General features: G+C 41.1%; 1 protein-coding gene across 2 annotated transcripts in view; it reads left to right on the top strand.

The window, feature by feature from the left end:
- The window catches only part of STON1 (stonin 1), a 57,240-nt gene extending 41,874 nt beyond the window's left edge, over positions 1-15,366 (top strand). For both annotated transcript variants that reach the window (XM_057558382.1, XM_057558383.1), the window contains 3 exons: positions 505-2,466; positions 9,730-9,932; positions 12,453-15,366. In XM_057558382.1, coding sequence (XP_057414365.1) covers positions 552-2,466; positions 9,730-9,932; positions 12,453-12,527 — 2,193 coding nt within the window. In that variant the 5' untranslated portion in view covers positions 505-551 and the 3' untranslated portion in view covers positions 12,528-15,366. The remainder of the gene's footprint in view (positions 1-504; positions 2,467-9,729; positions 9,933-12,452) is intronic.
- Positions 15,367-16,461: the final 1,095 nt, after the last annotated feature.

Genomic DNA, 16,461 nt, shown 5'->3' with positions numbered 1-16,461 from the left:
ATTGAAATCTCCTACTAGTATTGTGTTGCTATCTTTTTCTCCCTTCAGTTTTTTAATGTTTGCTTCATATATTTGGGTGCTCTGATACCCATAATTGTTATATCTTCCTGGTGAATTGACCCTTTTTTCATTATATAATGCCCTTTTTTGTCTCTTGTGACAGTTTTTGACTTAAAGTCTATTTTGTCCTTTATTAGCATGGCTACCCCTGCTCTCTTTTGGTTTCTATTTGTATAGAATATCTTTTTCCATCTTTTCACATTCAGTCTATGTGTGTCCTTAAATCTAAAATGGGTCTCTTATAAACAGCATACGGTTAGATCTTGTTTTTTTAATCCATTCAGCCATCAAAAGTGTTACAGTTTTTAAGCATTTCTTTAAACTCAGTTAATTTATAAATCTGGATACTTTTAAATCCAAGTGTTTCTCAGAACAAATGACCTCTAGTAACTTGAATTTTTCCCCCTCATTTTATATTCTTATTTTCTCTTTCTCCTTTAACAGAGACAACATATCTGATTCATTGGCAGGACCACAATCTGATCCCAAAGATGTGCTCCACAAACCCAGGCAATTGGGTCACATTTGATGATGACCCTGCTTTTCAGTCTTCTCAAAAGTCAAAGAATTTCCCTCTGGAGAATCAAGGCATTTGTAGGCCAAATGGACTTAAACTGAACCTTTCTGGTACTAAGGAATTTCCCAGTGGATATTCCTCCACCAGCAGTACCCCTCTCTCCTCTCCAATCATAGACTTTTATTTCAGTCCAGGACCTCCAAGTAACTCTCCTCTTTCTACACCTACCAAAGACTTCCCAGGTTTTCCTGGCATCCCCAAAGCAGGGACTCATGTGCTTTATCCTATTCCAGAATCATCTTCAAACAGTCCACTTATACCTGGAGCAGGATCTTCCTTATTGCCTACTAAACCAACCTGTTTATCCCATGCTTCCTTACTCAGTGACCACTCATGTATACATCCAGCTCCCAAAGTGGGTCTTCCAGATGAAATGAACCCTCACCAGGCTGAAAGCCTAGGGTTCCAAAGTGATACTCCCCAGTTTCAGTATTTTCAGGAGGATTGTGCCTTTTCAAGTCCATTTTGGAAAGATGAAGGCAGTGCTTCCCAGCTCACCTTTGACCCTCCAGGAAGCAGAAAGATGGTCCCATCAAGAGACAAAGAGATGCCTATTGATCAAAAAGGCTTAAATCAATGTTCACTCAACTACATCTGTGAGAAACTTGAACATCTCCAATCAGCTGAGAACCAAGACTCATTTGGAAATTTGTCTACGCAGTATCTGTATGCTGAAGATGCTGCCTCTTCCTTTGTCCCCCACATGCTCTTCAGGAGTCAGCCAAAAGCCGGATGGGCTTTCATGTTGAGAATTCCTGAGAAGAAGAACATGATGTCTTCCCGTCAGTGGGGGCCAATTTTTCTAAAAGTCTTACCTGGAGGAATTTTGCAAATGTATTATGAGAAGGGGTTAGAAAAACCGTTTAAAGAGTTACAGCTCAATCCATACTGCAGGCTTTCTGAACCCAAAGTTGAGAACTTTAGTGTGACAGGAAAAATCCATACTGTGAAGATTGAACATGTGTCTTACACAGAAAAAAGGAAATACCATTCTAAGACAGAAGTAGTTCACGAACCAGACATAGAACAAATGCTGAAGTTGGGATCCACAGAGTACCATGACTTCCTTGACTTTCTGACCAGTGTGGAGGAGGAGCTGATGAAGCTGCCAGCTGTTTCAAAACCAAAGAAGAACTATGAGGAACAAGAAATTTTCCTTGAAATTGTGGACAACTTTTGGGGTAAAATCACTAAAGAAGAAGGAAAATTGGTTGAAAGTGCTGTGATAACTCAAATCTGTTGCCTCTGCTTTGTGAATGGGAACACAGAATGCTTTTTAACCTTGAATGACCTTGAGCTGCAGAAACGAAATGAATGCTATTTTGAAAAAGACCCAGAAAAGAAGGGGATTGATATTCTTGACTATCATTTTCATAAGTGTGTGAAAGCACAAGAATTTGAGCAATCAAGAATCATTAAGTTTGTACCTCTGGATGCCTGCCGGTTTGAGCTGATGCGTTTCAAGACTTTGTATAGCGGGGAAGATCTTCCCTTTTCCCTGAAGTCTGTAGTGGTTGTCCAGGGGGCGTATGTGGAGCTTCAGGCCTTTGTCAACATGGCCCCGTTGGTCCAGAGACCATCCTTGAGGTCCTGTGACAACATAATGATACACTTTCCTGTTCCATCGCAGTGGATCAAGGCCCTCTGGACCATGAACCTCCAGAGGCAGAAGTCCCTGAAAGCCAAAATGAACCGCCGGGCGTGTCTGGGGAGTTTACATGAACCTGAATCTGAACCTGTCATACAGGTCACTGTGGGGTCAGCAAAATATGAGAGTGCCTACCGGGCCGTCGTATGGAAGATAGACCGGCTTCCTGATAAAAATTCAAGTAAATATTCAACACGCCAAGCTGATTTTCATATGAAGTCACTTAAATGTTTTCACCCTCCTCCTTGGGTTGAAACCAGGCTGAGGCAGATGGGGTAACGTCAGTCAGCTGAGGCCATGATTACATCGCTGGATGGGAGATGGAACATTTAGTCAAACAGCTGGTTTATTTTGTCCCCTTATGCCTATTTCTACCAGATAAGTTTAGCCTAAAATTTTTTTAAGATATCATAAGAAATACCATCTGAGGCTAGGATTTTATTATGGATGGCGGTACTGAGGGAAAATTTCTAGTTGGACCTCTTGACATCAACCGTCAGCCTCAAATATTAAAATTATTGTTCATATAGCTTAGATTCCCTAACTGACCTTTTAAGATCTGTCATCCTTGAACATACCTGAACTTTTTTGTGTTCTCAGCCAGTACCACTTCCTCCTTAGGTTTTGTTCCCTGCTTCTTGAAATAAGACTACCTTTCATTTTTACCCAAGTTAATTTCTTTTGCTGAATTGACCAATTTGACCATCTTGACAAGTTGTTTTAATTTTAATTAAGCATTAAAATTCAGTTACTTTTTTTTTATTTTGCAAAGCAAACAATGAATCTAGAAGTTTAGAACTTTGAAGAGACAGCCCTAGCACTGCATTTATTTTAAAGTAGTAAGTTAGTAGTGAGTGTAACATAATAAAGCAAAAAAGCAAAATTTGAAATTAGGGCTGCTGCCTGTTTTAGTTCAGTTATTTCTGGCAGAACACTGGGCTATGGAGCTAAGTTGGGGGCAGATTTGGGGCATCTGAGTTGATGCATTCATCATTTAGGCAAACCTTTATTGAGCACTTACTGTATTCCAAGTGCCACATCAGGTGCTGGGGCTAAAGAGAAGTAAGATTGATCCCTGTTTCCAAATAGCTCATAGATGGTCTAATCCTTCAGGAGAATTTAATTACATCCTAGGGCCCTCCATGCTATGGACTGCAGAGGAAGCATTTTTATTCAGGGTGGACCTACAGCAGTGTTTCTCAAAACTGGCCGTCAGAATAGCCTGAGAACTTTTAAATAACCTTGATGTTCAAGCTCTACTCTATGCCAATTAAATCAGAATCTCTGGGGGAGGGCCCCAGGCGCCCGTATGTTTTGAGAGCTCCCCAGGTGAACCTAATGTGTGACCCAGGTTGAGGGAAACTGCTCTGCAGGTCTCGTGATGTTTTGGGGCAGGAAGAGCTAGCCCCAGACTACAGTGGACCTAAGGGACAGCATGTCACCTTGTCTGTGCCCTGCAATTTTCTGGCTTAACATCTGTCGACTGATTGTATCTTGAGCTACAGACAGGGCCCAGCAGGTGAGAGACACAGCTGGCAGCTGAGGAGTCCTAGGCCCCTGTGCTGAAGGGAAGCCCCCATTCAGTAGCCTTTCCTGACACTCCCTGCTTTTCTCCATTCATGCCAAATTCCCCTCCACAGTGTTCTCCTGACTCACGGTAGTTGGTGGTTACCTTCTAGTTCCAAGGAACAGCCAGGAGAGCCCAGGCCCAGGGCGGGGAGAGGCAGTGATAGGATAACGTGGTCACAGGCGTGACCTCTAACGGCACCTCTTGGTCAACTCCAGCATGATGGGAATATCTTCCAGGATATCATCCACAGCGGTAATGCTTCCTGCCTTCTTGATAACGTTGCTGGAGGAGCAAGTTCAAACCATTCTCAGATTATCTCCCCCCAGAGAAACAGATTTTGAGGTTTTGAGTGTGTGGTTCCAAGGGATCTATTCTCAAAGTTATTTGTGCTACTTTTAGGTGAGAGACGTTATAAAAATCAGAATATCATTGCCTTTTATTTTGCTGAACACAAAGGGAAAGGGGGAGGCAGGCTGGAACGCGAACTGTAACCTCCTTGGTCCCCAGATGTCCTCTGAGGTCTGGGTGATAACCTGACTCCTGTTGTTCTGGGCCCAGAACAAAAGGTCAGGTGCACCTTTTGCATGGATTTGCAGCAATGCTTATGCCTCTGAGAGAGGAGCACAGAGGGCTCAGCCTGCTGGCTTGTCCAGCTGGGGTCAGAGGGCCAGGGGGACAGGTTCGCAAGGAGCCCACTCCAGCTGCTCTACCTCGGAGCAGGCACTCCAGCTAGACCCTCCGGGGCAACCACACTTTTTTTTAAAATTTTCAAACTGAGAACCCATACCAATCCTTCTTTTCTAATTTTGGAAGGAGAACAACATACAAAGCTTCTTGTGAAAATGATCCTGTTCATAACAGTGCATTTTCTCAGAATTAATGGTAGAGTTAATTGATTCAGTCAACAAGAATTTAGTAAGAGGGCTCACTCATTCACACGTCCATTCCACAAACACCCACTGAATTTCCTCTAGGTATAGGCTCCGTGCTGGGTGCTTGGGGGATACAGATGCAAACATGATCCCTGCTGTCTGGAAACATAAATCTAGTAGGCGAGGCAGACGCGGAAGCAACTATCCAAATGAGCTGTGGAAATCTGCTCTCTCCTATTCTGGAACGTGTACAGATGTTATCTAATAGGGGTCCCAGAGAAAGGAGTCCTCAACTGCAGAGGGCAGTAGGGAAGGCTCTGCTGGAGAGGTGATGCTTCAGCTTGGCCTGTGAGAATCAGTGGGACTCCATCAAGGATAGAAACAGCAGAAACACAGGTGTGTCAATAGGGGATCTTACCTGAGTTATGGGACCCAGGAGATAGTTGGAAAAGAAACCAGCCTGCCAAGAGGGTCGTGAGCCATGCTGTGGGGTGTGGAGTTTGTCAGCAGGGCCTCCGGAATGTTTTCAGGCATGACTGTGATGGAATCCTACCTTGTTTTAGAAAGTCAGGCGTACGTTGCAGAGGAAAGATTCAGGAGTAGATTATAGTACAGGGAGGCTGGTAGGAGGGGAGAGAGGCTGAGCAAGGTGGAGGGCAGTGGGAGCACTGAGACAGAGGTGAGCGGTGGGTGAGCGAATTCAGAAGAGGTGACCCCGAGACAGTGACAGATGGTCTGTGGGCCTGGGGGAAAGGGAGGGGCTGGGAGGAGGTCCGGGTGGGTGATGGTGCTATTAGCTGAGATAGCCTCTCCTCACTCCTTTTAAAATATGTTTCCCAGTCCTGGCTGCATGTTAGAGTCATTAAAATCGTTAGAGCTTTAATATTTAAGATACCCATATTTAGGCCTCATCCCTACCAATCAGACTCCGGGGGTGAGGCCCAGCTATTGGTGCTTGTAAGAGGCTCTCCCATGCAGCTGGCCTCGTACCTCTCCTGGGAGACCTGTCATGGCCGCCTAGGCATCATTCCTCCCTGCTCCGTGTATCCCTGTGTCTTCTAGAGCCCTGTTATTGCCCTCCCATCCATATTTACCAACAGTTGAGCTCACTGAGAACAATTCGAAGAGTGTGCATTCCCAGAGAGGCTGGCTGGACTTGGTCTTGGCCTTTGGGAATTCTTGTGGAAGACTGTCATAGCACCAGGCTCACACAGAATGACATTTTACAAGCATTCCAGACAATTACATGGTGAGAATTCACTGACCAAATTCTTTGGGATCAAAGCTGCTTTGTTCAAATCAGGTCTGTGCACCAAGAGGAGGCCCGGGAAAAGGCAGTGAGGCTGTGTCTGGAGTCTGGGGGGGCAGGGGGAAGCTCTGAGCCAGGCTGGGGCCCAGACACTTCTGGGATCACGTGGCCCTGTCACCGAGGCTTCTCCACGATAGGGGTGGGGGGAGGATAATGCAAAGAGTAAGAGGCTGCCTAGCATTTTGCTTCTTGAGAAGAAGCACAGAAAGAGTAAGGTTGGGGCAGAGCGGAAATCTTTATCCTAAGGCAGTGCTTCTCAAACTTTTGTGTGCGTATGAATCACCTTGTTAAAATGTGGACTCTGAGTCAGCAGGTGGGGCTCCCCCGTACTGTGTCACCCACACGTGCTCCGGTGATGCCAGCGCGGCTGGCCACGGACCTCACGTAGAGGAGCAAGGACTTAGTATCTCGATGTTTCTATATGATTTTAAAATCACTTGGGTATTTAGAGAACAGAAGATTTTTAAAGAGGGTCTTTAACACGTTATCCTTTCAAGCTAGTTTCCGAACAACCTGTTAGAAAAAAATTTTTTTAAAAGAAACTAAAAAAATATATGAAGTATATGTACTAATGTAAAAAAAATTTTTATGCCCCTTTCCTGGGGATTTGTGAGATTGGAATTGAATTTTCCTATTGGTGAAATAACTTATATGTGATTTCAGGGGAGGTGGGAAGGGATGCTGGCTCCTTAAATGTCTCTTCTACCAGCAAGTCAATGCTTAATATTCCTTTAACAGTGGGTGAGCCTTTCATTTTACAACAAAGGTTGGCCCCAGATAGTTCATTCAGGCTAGGGTGTGAATGACAACAGAGGACAGTTTCTTGTGCACAGATTTTGCTGGGGGTGGGAAAGAGGGGGAGGAGGAGGAGGGGAGGGAGGAGGAGGAAGATGAGGAGGGGGGAGGAGGAGGAAGAGAAGGTGGTGGAAAAGGAAGGGGAGGGAGAGAGGAAAAGGGAGGAAGGAGAGGGAGAAGAGAATGAGGACGTTTGAAAACACCAATTAGCCATAGAGGGTACATATGGTAGCGTAGAATTAGAAAGAGAAGTGAGCATGGTGGAGGGTCAATTAACAAATGTATCTATCTCCACTTTCCCAATTTTACCAATTTTTAAATATGACTCGCCTTTACTTTTTTCTTTGCTCTCTCTTCAGCACATTGGTTGTTCTCTCCTCCTCCACTACTTGTGTCATCCTTCTACCATTCATTCCCTCCAGCTCTCACCAATTCAGTTTCAGATGTGAAATATTTTGGTGCAAGAGGGACCCGGTGTTTACTAGACCTAAATAGATTTCGTGATTGCATTCCTGGTCCTTAGAAAGTGATGAGGGACTAATTACCGAAGCCCGAGAGTGCCCCCTGGTGGTCAGTACTGAGATAAAGAACATGATTTTCCTCTATCTTTTATTCATTCACTTGTAAATTCCACAGATATCCTTTGAGCCCCAAATGTGCCAGGCTTGTGCTAAGGACGGACATGATACTTCTCTTCATGGATATCAAAGTCCAAAGGGAGTGTGAGTTATTGAACATTGTAGAGTATTTAGAGTTTTAAAAGCCAGGAAAAATATGCCAGAAAACTTGAAAGGAAAAACGTTCTTCTTTTACCAGTTTTTTAGAAAAGTGGGTAGAAAGGTTTTGTTTCTAAACCTATTTTTGGAGTACTAGATCTTCAGCTTGGGTGATTTTCATTGCAAAAGTTCCAAAAGAGTTTTTCTTTAAAATGTGAATATCAATATTCACATCTAATATCAATTAGATCATCTGCAATATCATTTTCAGCTCTAAAAGTGTAGAATTCATGGTGCTTTCATTAGCAAAATTATGGTAATTAAATAACAATACTGAATTTATAATTGAATAGCACTGTGCACTTCTATCTATACCACTATAGTATACCATGTCCCTAGAGCTCTTACGTGTGCCAACTAGCTTGTTTAATCCTCACAGCAATCCCATAAGGTTTGTGTTGTCACTATCATCATCACCCCCGTTTTCAGATGGGGAAACTGAGGCTCAGAGAGATCAAATAACTTGCCAAGTGTCACCCACCTTTTAAGTAGCAGAGCTGGGATCTGACCCCAGGCCATCTGAGTCCAGTGTTTATGTGCTTAACCACTATGCCATAAAGGACTGAAGAGTGCCTGAATTAAGTTTAAATAAACTTAGGTATCCTGCAGACAGAAGGCCAGAAAGGCTAATGGACTGTGGAATCTCCCCTGGCTTTGTGTGTGTGTGAATAAAGTTATCACTTGCCTGCAGTGATCTGGGTATCTTAGAGCACCTCTGAGGCCGCTGTTGTCCTCCCCTACAAGTGAGAGGAAACGCTAATGAGCATCTGTTGGTTAATTGATGGATGAGTTCTCAAGTCCTTTTACAGCCTTAGAATTCTATTAGTCTCTCTACAAGAAACAGGTTGTAAGGAATGAGAGGCAATTTATCTTTTAAGAATTAAGTGAAATCCTTTAAACTCTTGTTTTTGGGCCTAAAGCTATATTCTGATGGAAATGTTCTTTCTTGAGTCGTGTCAGTGGTGTAGTAATTTAACCTGGCTTTTGAAATTATTGTCATCTCACACATTTAATTTAAGTAAAGATAGCTGCATGGGATATGTAGATGCTGTGGACTAAGGCAACAGAATCATGGAACATTTATAGAGTTACTACAGTGATTACATTGAAAATATTTTTTACTCCATTGTAACACACACACATAAACACACACACACAGTACCTGACCCCTCTTAAAGCTTTTGTGTGTATCTGATATCCCTAGGTCTGGCACAGAGCCTGGCTTGGCATAGAGTAGATGCTCAATATATGGCAAAGTGAAGTGAAAACAGATATTTCATTGAAACATTGAAAGTCAGTATGCCCATATTTACACGGTACATTTGTTCCAGTCAGAGCTTTAAGGAGGGTGAGTGGCAATCAGTGTACTAAAAAATAATCCATTCTACTAAAAAAAGAATACTTGGCCTAGAATATTTTCTGAAATGTAAAAAAATTCATTAAGTTTAACTTTTTAAAAAAATCATAATTCTTTATAATGTGACCTAATTTAGGCTGAAATTTACCTTTGCATAATCTATCAATAAATAGAGTGGTAAGAAAATGAATAAATTAAGAATTATTGTAAGATCTTATTCAGTCTACTTAAGAGAAAGTTTTCTTTCTCTACAGATCTTATGCACATTATAGCCAAATAATGATGCTTAATATAAATATTACTCACCTTTTAATTTAAAAAACTTAGCATACTTGTATTATTCTGAATTAGAATCACCCAATAGAAGGCACTCACATATGAACTTGATGTAATTCTAAATTTTTCTGATCGCTGTATTGTTGGTCATTGTTTTATTTGAATAATTAAATGAAATATTAAACTTTCTTTTTAAAAAAAGAAACAGCATACTTCTTATTGAAAACATTTTGGGAGTTAACATATATAACTATATAATGATAAAGTTGTACTTTATTTTAAAGCCAGTACTTAAAAAATGCAGGTAGACTTCCCTCCTGTTAGTGCAAAATTGTGAATTTTTATGGTATGTCGTTTAATGGAATTCACACAACCATAGTGCTAATGGAAATGCTTATTAAAGAGAGGGATGCATGCCTCTTATGCTCAAGAGAAATGTTCAGTGGCCATTGAAATACTTTGACTGACCATTTGATTTTTTTCTTCAAGGTCCTGATCATCCCCATTGTTTGTCATACAAACTAGAACTTGGATCAGACCAAGAAATTCCCTCTGATTGGTATCCATTTGCTACTGTTCAGTTTGGGATTCTTGACACCTGTGCCTCAAGGACAGAGGTCAGGTCTCTGGGGGTGGAGAGTGATGTCCAGCCACAGAAACATGTTCATCAGCGAGCCTGCTACAACATCCAGGTACATCCTGAAGCCCTGGAGTTCAAGTTGGGGCTTCCGAAGCTTTGACCTGATTTGGCTTTAGATATTTGCTTTGCCCTCTTAAGTGACTGTGTGTGTGTATGTGTGTATTTGACCTAGAAAAGAGTGATGGTCACCAGTGAGCCTAATTCTTCCCCTCAGTTCTAGAGAAGATTGGGAGCCTGAGGACACAGTGCTGTGTACTTAGCTCTCAATGAAAAACGGGGCATTAAAAATAAGTTCACATTTCAGAAGCATATTTATAATAAAGATTTTGTTAGAACAGCATTTCCCAAGATGTGTTCTATGGAACATATGTCCCATATAATGATCCAAGAAAAAAATAAGTTGGGGAACGTCTTACACTAAATTAATGTTGAACAAAGGCTCTGAGAAGTTCTGCAATAAAGAAACTTGTTAAACTTAACTCAGTTTCTCACAACTCATCAATTATGGAATCTTGTCTCCTGTAAAACACCTATCAATATCTTCTGGAATAATATTCTGTGGAGCACTCTTTGGGAAATACTGAGTTACTCTATCACCACAATTTTAAACTTTCACCATCAGCTCATCTACATTCTTGCGCCAGATGAATTAAAGAGTGACATACACTTGCACAAGTTTGTTCCTAAACTTGCTTTTCCTTCTCATCTTCAGACTTAGATATAGAGATAACCTCTGCCACACATTTCCAATAGTATCTTTTTTTTTAAATTAATTAATTTATTTTTGGCTACGTTGGGTCTTCATTGCTGTGCGCTGGCTTTCTCGAGTTGCGGCGAGCGGGGGCTACTCTTCGTTGCAGTGTGCAGGCTTCTCACTCACTGCGGTGGCTTCTCTTGTTGCGGAGCATGGCCTCTAGGCCCGCAGGCTCAGTAGTTGTGGCTCACAGGCTCTAGAGCGCAGGCTCAGTAGTTGTGGCGCACGGGCTTAGTTGCTCCGTGGCATGTGGGATCTTCCCGGACCAGGGCTCAAACCCATGTCCCCCTGCATGGGCAGGCAGATTCTTAACCACTGCACCACAAGGGAAGTCCCCCATAGTATCTTGAAATGGTGTGATTATATAAGACATCATTAGCACCAACTGGTGGTTCTATAATATAGTAACCAAGTCTGGATTTTTCTTTATTTTGGACTATCTGTTCAGAAGCCTGTATGTTTGGGTCCAGTGATTTTTATTCTGTTGGTAAAATGAATGACGAATGGGTGCTGTTCTGTGCAGCCCCTTCAGGACTGAAGGACTTATTCCCTCGGCAGCTGGGAATTGCCCTGGATGAAGAAGGATGCCATGCTCCAGGTCACGCCCCCTTCCTGGGGCAGCCTGTGTCCAGTAACTGGTGGATCAGGGGTCTAAAGACCCTTTTACCTCAAGTTGGAATAACCCTGCAGGGCCTTGCTAGCTTCAGCCCTCCCTGGGGATGGGCTGAAGCCTTTACTGTGACTGCTTTGCGGCCCGACCTCTCCCTCTTCCTGTTCTGCCCCCTCCCCTCCTCGTCAGGTGTCCACCCCAGCAGCGCTCCCCAGTAAACTTCCTGCACACCAGTCTCCATCTAAGCATCTGCTTCTTGGGGACCCTGACCTGTAACACTAGGCATCTAAGTATTATGGGTGACCGAAATGTGTGTCAGGTGCACATGGAGATGTCATTTATACTGTTTGCTGTTCAGGGGGTGTGCCAGTTTCACATAGTGGTAGAGGACCGCTCAAAATTATATACCAAAGTCTCTTGAGCTTTAATAGCACTGGTGGCAGTCAGTTTCAAAATGTTATCTTCCATTTAACAAGTACTTATTGAGCAATTTCAAAGTGCCAGCTGCTGCTGTAGATGCTGGGAACACGAAGGTGAACAAAAGACAACTCCCTGTCCTCATAAAGCCTACCTTCTAGTGGTGGAGCAAAAAATAATTAGTAAACAAGCAAATAACATAATTTTAAGTAGTGACAGATTCTAAGAAGAGAGTAAAAGAGGGTCACAGGATAGAGATGGATGGAGGGCTTCCTTATCTAGTGTGGTCCCGGAGGGCCTCTGTGAGGAGGTACCGTTTGAGGTGAGATGAAAAAGATGAGGGGCAGGCAGATGGTTTGGCCCAACTGTTTACTGTTGTAAACTAGTTTTAGTTAGAGAGATGATTTTGGGTGTGCTCTAAATCTCAGGTGGGCCAGAGGCTGGATATATGATACTCGGGGGCATCTTTGATCATATGTCTGGCCAGATTTGTAAATGTCTTATCAGTATATGTAGTCTGTATACATTTTATAAAACCTGTGTCTGACTTAGAAGAAAGTTTGTCCTCTTCAAGATGTGACCCTAGAAGGGAAGGATTTGGGAGACTCTGTTGTCCCAAAGGAGAGCAGTGTGCTTCACTTGGGAACGGGCATGACAGGGTAGACGGGCTGTGTTTGTGTCCAGAGGATGTGGTGGCTGCAGTCCTTGCCTCATTTGCAAACGAGGACTGAAGCGATGTTACGCTGTGTTGCATTTGTTAACGCTGCCCCTGTTTTGCTTTTGCGTGACAGGTTGAAATAGAAAAGAAGTGGATTAAAATCGATGGAGAAGACCCAGATAAAGCTGGTGACTGCGTAACTCAGTAGGAGTAGCAAGAGTCAGTGATGACGACCCACTTTCCAAATACGGAATTCACAGAAACCACGCCAAGTTCTGCTACTGTAGAGTGGAAATGACAGGTCCAGTGGTTACGTTTAGAGAAGTTTAGACCTGCAACCGAACCGTCTGTACTTTATGCTTTTGATATGTTTGTGCCCTGGGGCTGTGATCTAAACTGTGTCTATAATTTTCATGATGTTTTTGTTTCCTAGTGAAACTCAAAGGCGCTGTTATTGTGACCTGACAGCCACTTGGCCAAAGCATTTTTGATTTTTGATTACTTGGTGGCTGATTGTTTTGCTCTCTGGGTTACCTGGGGCCATATTTATTATCCTCCAGCCCCTACCTCTTCTAATTGAGCTAGCACTAGTACTAGAGGACGAGGCAATCAAAGGAGACATAAACCAAATTACTTAATTTTCCCTCTTGCTCTTCTCTGAAACGTGGCTAGTTGTAGGATGATGTTGAAACCACAGGCTAACATGGAGATGTGGGACTGTCTCTGACTCTGAATTATTTATCTTCCTGTCCTATTACCACACTGGTGAGTAACCATCAGCTGTATTTGGTACCTGTCTTTCACCCACGGTATCATTATTTTCAAAATACATTTGTATTCTGGTGTGTGCTGCAAAGAAGCTAGTTCTGTTGATATACATATTTTAGTACAAGTCACTAAGACATATTGCCCTTTGCTTAGAGAGATTCCTTTCAAAATGGAATCCCAGTATTATTGGACACTAGTTAAAATATTTATGTATGTTAAAAATGAATTTTTAAAGTTCATGAATATTGTTTCCCAGAAGTGCAGACTCTAAGAATGTATTTTGATAAAGTATTTTTTTTTTTGTAATTAACACAACCTTCTCTTGAGTAGAAGTCTAAATCATATTACGATTATTTTATGTTAGTTCTGCTTTCATGCTATTTATGCTAATTCTGCTTAATTTAGAGTAATTTTCTTTAAAAGATGAGCAAAGTGAAAGACACTAGATTATTTTATCTACGTTTCTAAGAAGTGATATTTCTATTCTTCAAAGTCAGGTAAATGTTTGTTTTTTAATGAAAAGCCAATGGCATTAGCAGTTATAATTCTGTTTATAATTTCCTTTCAGTGTTTACAGTGAAAGGTCAGACTTTTAAATTTAGGAAATCTATATTCTAGGTATTTTTTTAGTCAGAAAAACATGTGGAAAAAACATGTGGTATTAATGTACCTTCAATTTATGTTGATCCTTAAATATGATTAGGAGGTATTTTTCTTTATTTACTAGATTTGTTTTGAGTCAAAACTGATATAATAGTGTTCTTCCAAACAACATTATTTGTTGGCCCACAGAGTTTGTCTCATACATTTTATTTAATGTTACATCACATTCATTTTAATCTGTTAAAAATGCAGATTAAAACAAACATTTATGATCTGCATCAATCAGCAGATTTAATGCTTTTCATTATTTTACTGTAAAGGCAAAGAACGCAAAAGTTGACTGTTAAAATGAATTGGTATTGCCCTTTTTAACTTCAGCTGATGTATTGCTCATAATATCCTATGCTTGAGACTCACTGTTGATGTACAGGAGGGCAAATCTATGTGCGCGTCATTTAAAAAAAATTCCACCATCCTGCCTCATCGTCTGGTGTGGCACATTCTGGAGTGACTTCAATATGCTCAGAACAAATATGGAGGCGGGCCGAACCTGATGCAGCTCCATGATACCAGGGACGGTAGCTGGGTTAATTACTGCTGGTCCTTTCAGATCTGTTTTACGGCATCCTGACCATAAAGAACTCAGAGTCTGATTCAGATGAACTTGATGAATATTTACACCTCAAAGTAATTTCAGCCTAGGGTTCAATTAATCACCCCTTAGGCTTCACAGGTTGCCAGTATGTGTGGGTACCTCACTGCTGGGGTCATTTATTCACCAGCCCTCCAGCCTTCAGGAACATCTCAAGATTCAGTGCTGGAAATGTAACAAAAGGCTGACTGAAGCCCAAGTGAGTTTCTGCAGGGATGCAAAGGTTGATGGCAGGAACAGCGGGGTGCTGCAGCGTAATTGTTCATTTGCACATCTATTAGGATCCTTAAATATTCATTACTTAACGTTAAATTAACATTCTGTGTCAGGTGGAGAGGCGTTTTAATACAATTCTTCTGACCTCAGAAATGGCAGAAGGTCAAATGTGATCCTGATGCTCTAAGTGAAAAATCAGGTAGGGTCCACTTAGACTTACAAATTAAGAAGTAGAATATTCTTTGCCAGAAAGTAAATGATGATCTTCAAAACAACAACAATAAAAACTCCTGCTTTTAAGGTAGGGAATGGAGGAAGGAAGTGAATGAAGGAGGAACTACTCCTTTCTAGCATTTTAATTTAGGTAATTTAGATCAATGCTTAATGAGTTTGACCCCCTTGGGGGTCGTTTGTTTAATTGACACAATGGCAGACTTCCAAGGAGTTGGCCAGTTTGGGATGAATTGTTCTGCTCTAATTGGTTTGGTCTGGTTGCCTTACCAGTCAAAGGATCCTATTAACTGCATAAATGAATTCATGGCTTGATGGTTACCTGATCAATTTACAGATCTGAATTTAAGGACATTTTCTTTTTTTATGGGGATAGAAATAGTGTATCCATTAAAAAAAGTATGGGAAAAAACCCTTCCTAGCATGAATAAAGGCTGGCATTTTTTGACCTGATTTATATATTAAACAGTTCTAGGGTTTTAGTTCCCTTCATTCTGGGTCTCTGCTTTTGATATAGCCCTTTTTCTCTTATAAATTAGGTCAGAAGGCCTTCCTTAATAATGACTAAGTATTATTATATCTTATTCAAAATATGATTTTATGTCATCAATACAAATATAAAACAGATTGAGCCTTAATAATCATGTAACGAAGTATTTTGTAGATTGCATATTGATTTTTAAAAATTAAAGATGTATTTAAAATGATTCTTGCTGTGCAATGGACTTACATCTTCTTTTGCAAGGTCTGGGGCAATTTTTTTTAAGGTATGAAATCAATTTCAATAACCTTAACCAATTGACTCTGTCAGGCAAATGTATACCTGCTTCACTATTAAGGGCTCAGTGTACATGGCGTCTAGGCACATCCTGGAAAAATAACACGATCAAACTACAATTTGTGATGTTAAAGGATGATTTTTAAAAGAGGATATAATCATTACTCTCATAAAGAAATGATATGAGTATGTGCCCAAGATCTTACTTAACTCATTAACTAACGAGGGAACTGGTAAGATGTTACAAGTGGTTCTAAGGAGAATTCAAAGAGCAGAGACACATACAGGAAATAAGGAATTCTGAAAAGAGTTTACAAATAGATGCAAAATGGATCTATCCATAGGCCAATGTCAATAATCAGTTTCCCCTAATTAACTTGCATCTGTATGGACAAAGATCATGTATATTATTATCAGTTTTCTAAAATTTACAGAGTTGTAAAATAACTCAAAGACAATGAAGGTGTTGATAACCTGAATAAATGAACTAGTTAGTCTTTCGCAATTCTTCCCAACGGGACGAACTTTATCACCAGGAGAATTCTAAGGAACTTGCAAACTTTGGCAACTAGAAATGATATGCATGTAAAGAAATTTTTTTAAGTTTAGAAAATTATTTTTATGCAATTTTACAGAATCTATTTCAGATAAAGTGTCTGTGTTTTGGGGGGGCATTAAAGATATAAAAATAAATTAGCTCTAATAAAAACCAACCTAACAACCTTTCCACCCGCCGTTTGCATGAGGAAGCTGCCATGTGTTGAAATTCAATTCTTATCTAGCTATATTAAAGTTAAATTTCAAAACTGCATCAGGAAATGAAACTTCATAGAGGCCAGATCATTTGGAACTGTTTTAGCCACTACTGAAATTAACAGGGCTTGATTCTCATTG

The sequence above is a fragment of the Balaenoptera acutorostrata genome, chromosome 12, assembly GCF_949987535.1.
Source record: "Balaenoptera acutorostrata chromosome 12, mBalAcu1.1, whole genome shotgun sequence".
NCBI lineage: Eukaryota > Metazoa > Chordata > Mammalia > Artiodactyla > Balaenopteridae > Balaenoptera > Balaenoptera acutorostrata.
Note: the sequence above shows the minus strand (reverse complement) of the source record. Positions and strands in the feature narration are given on the sequence as shown.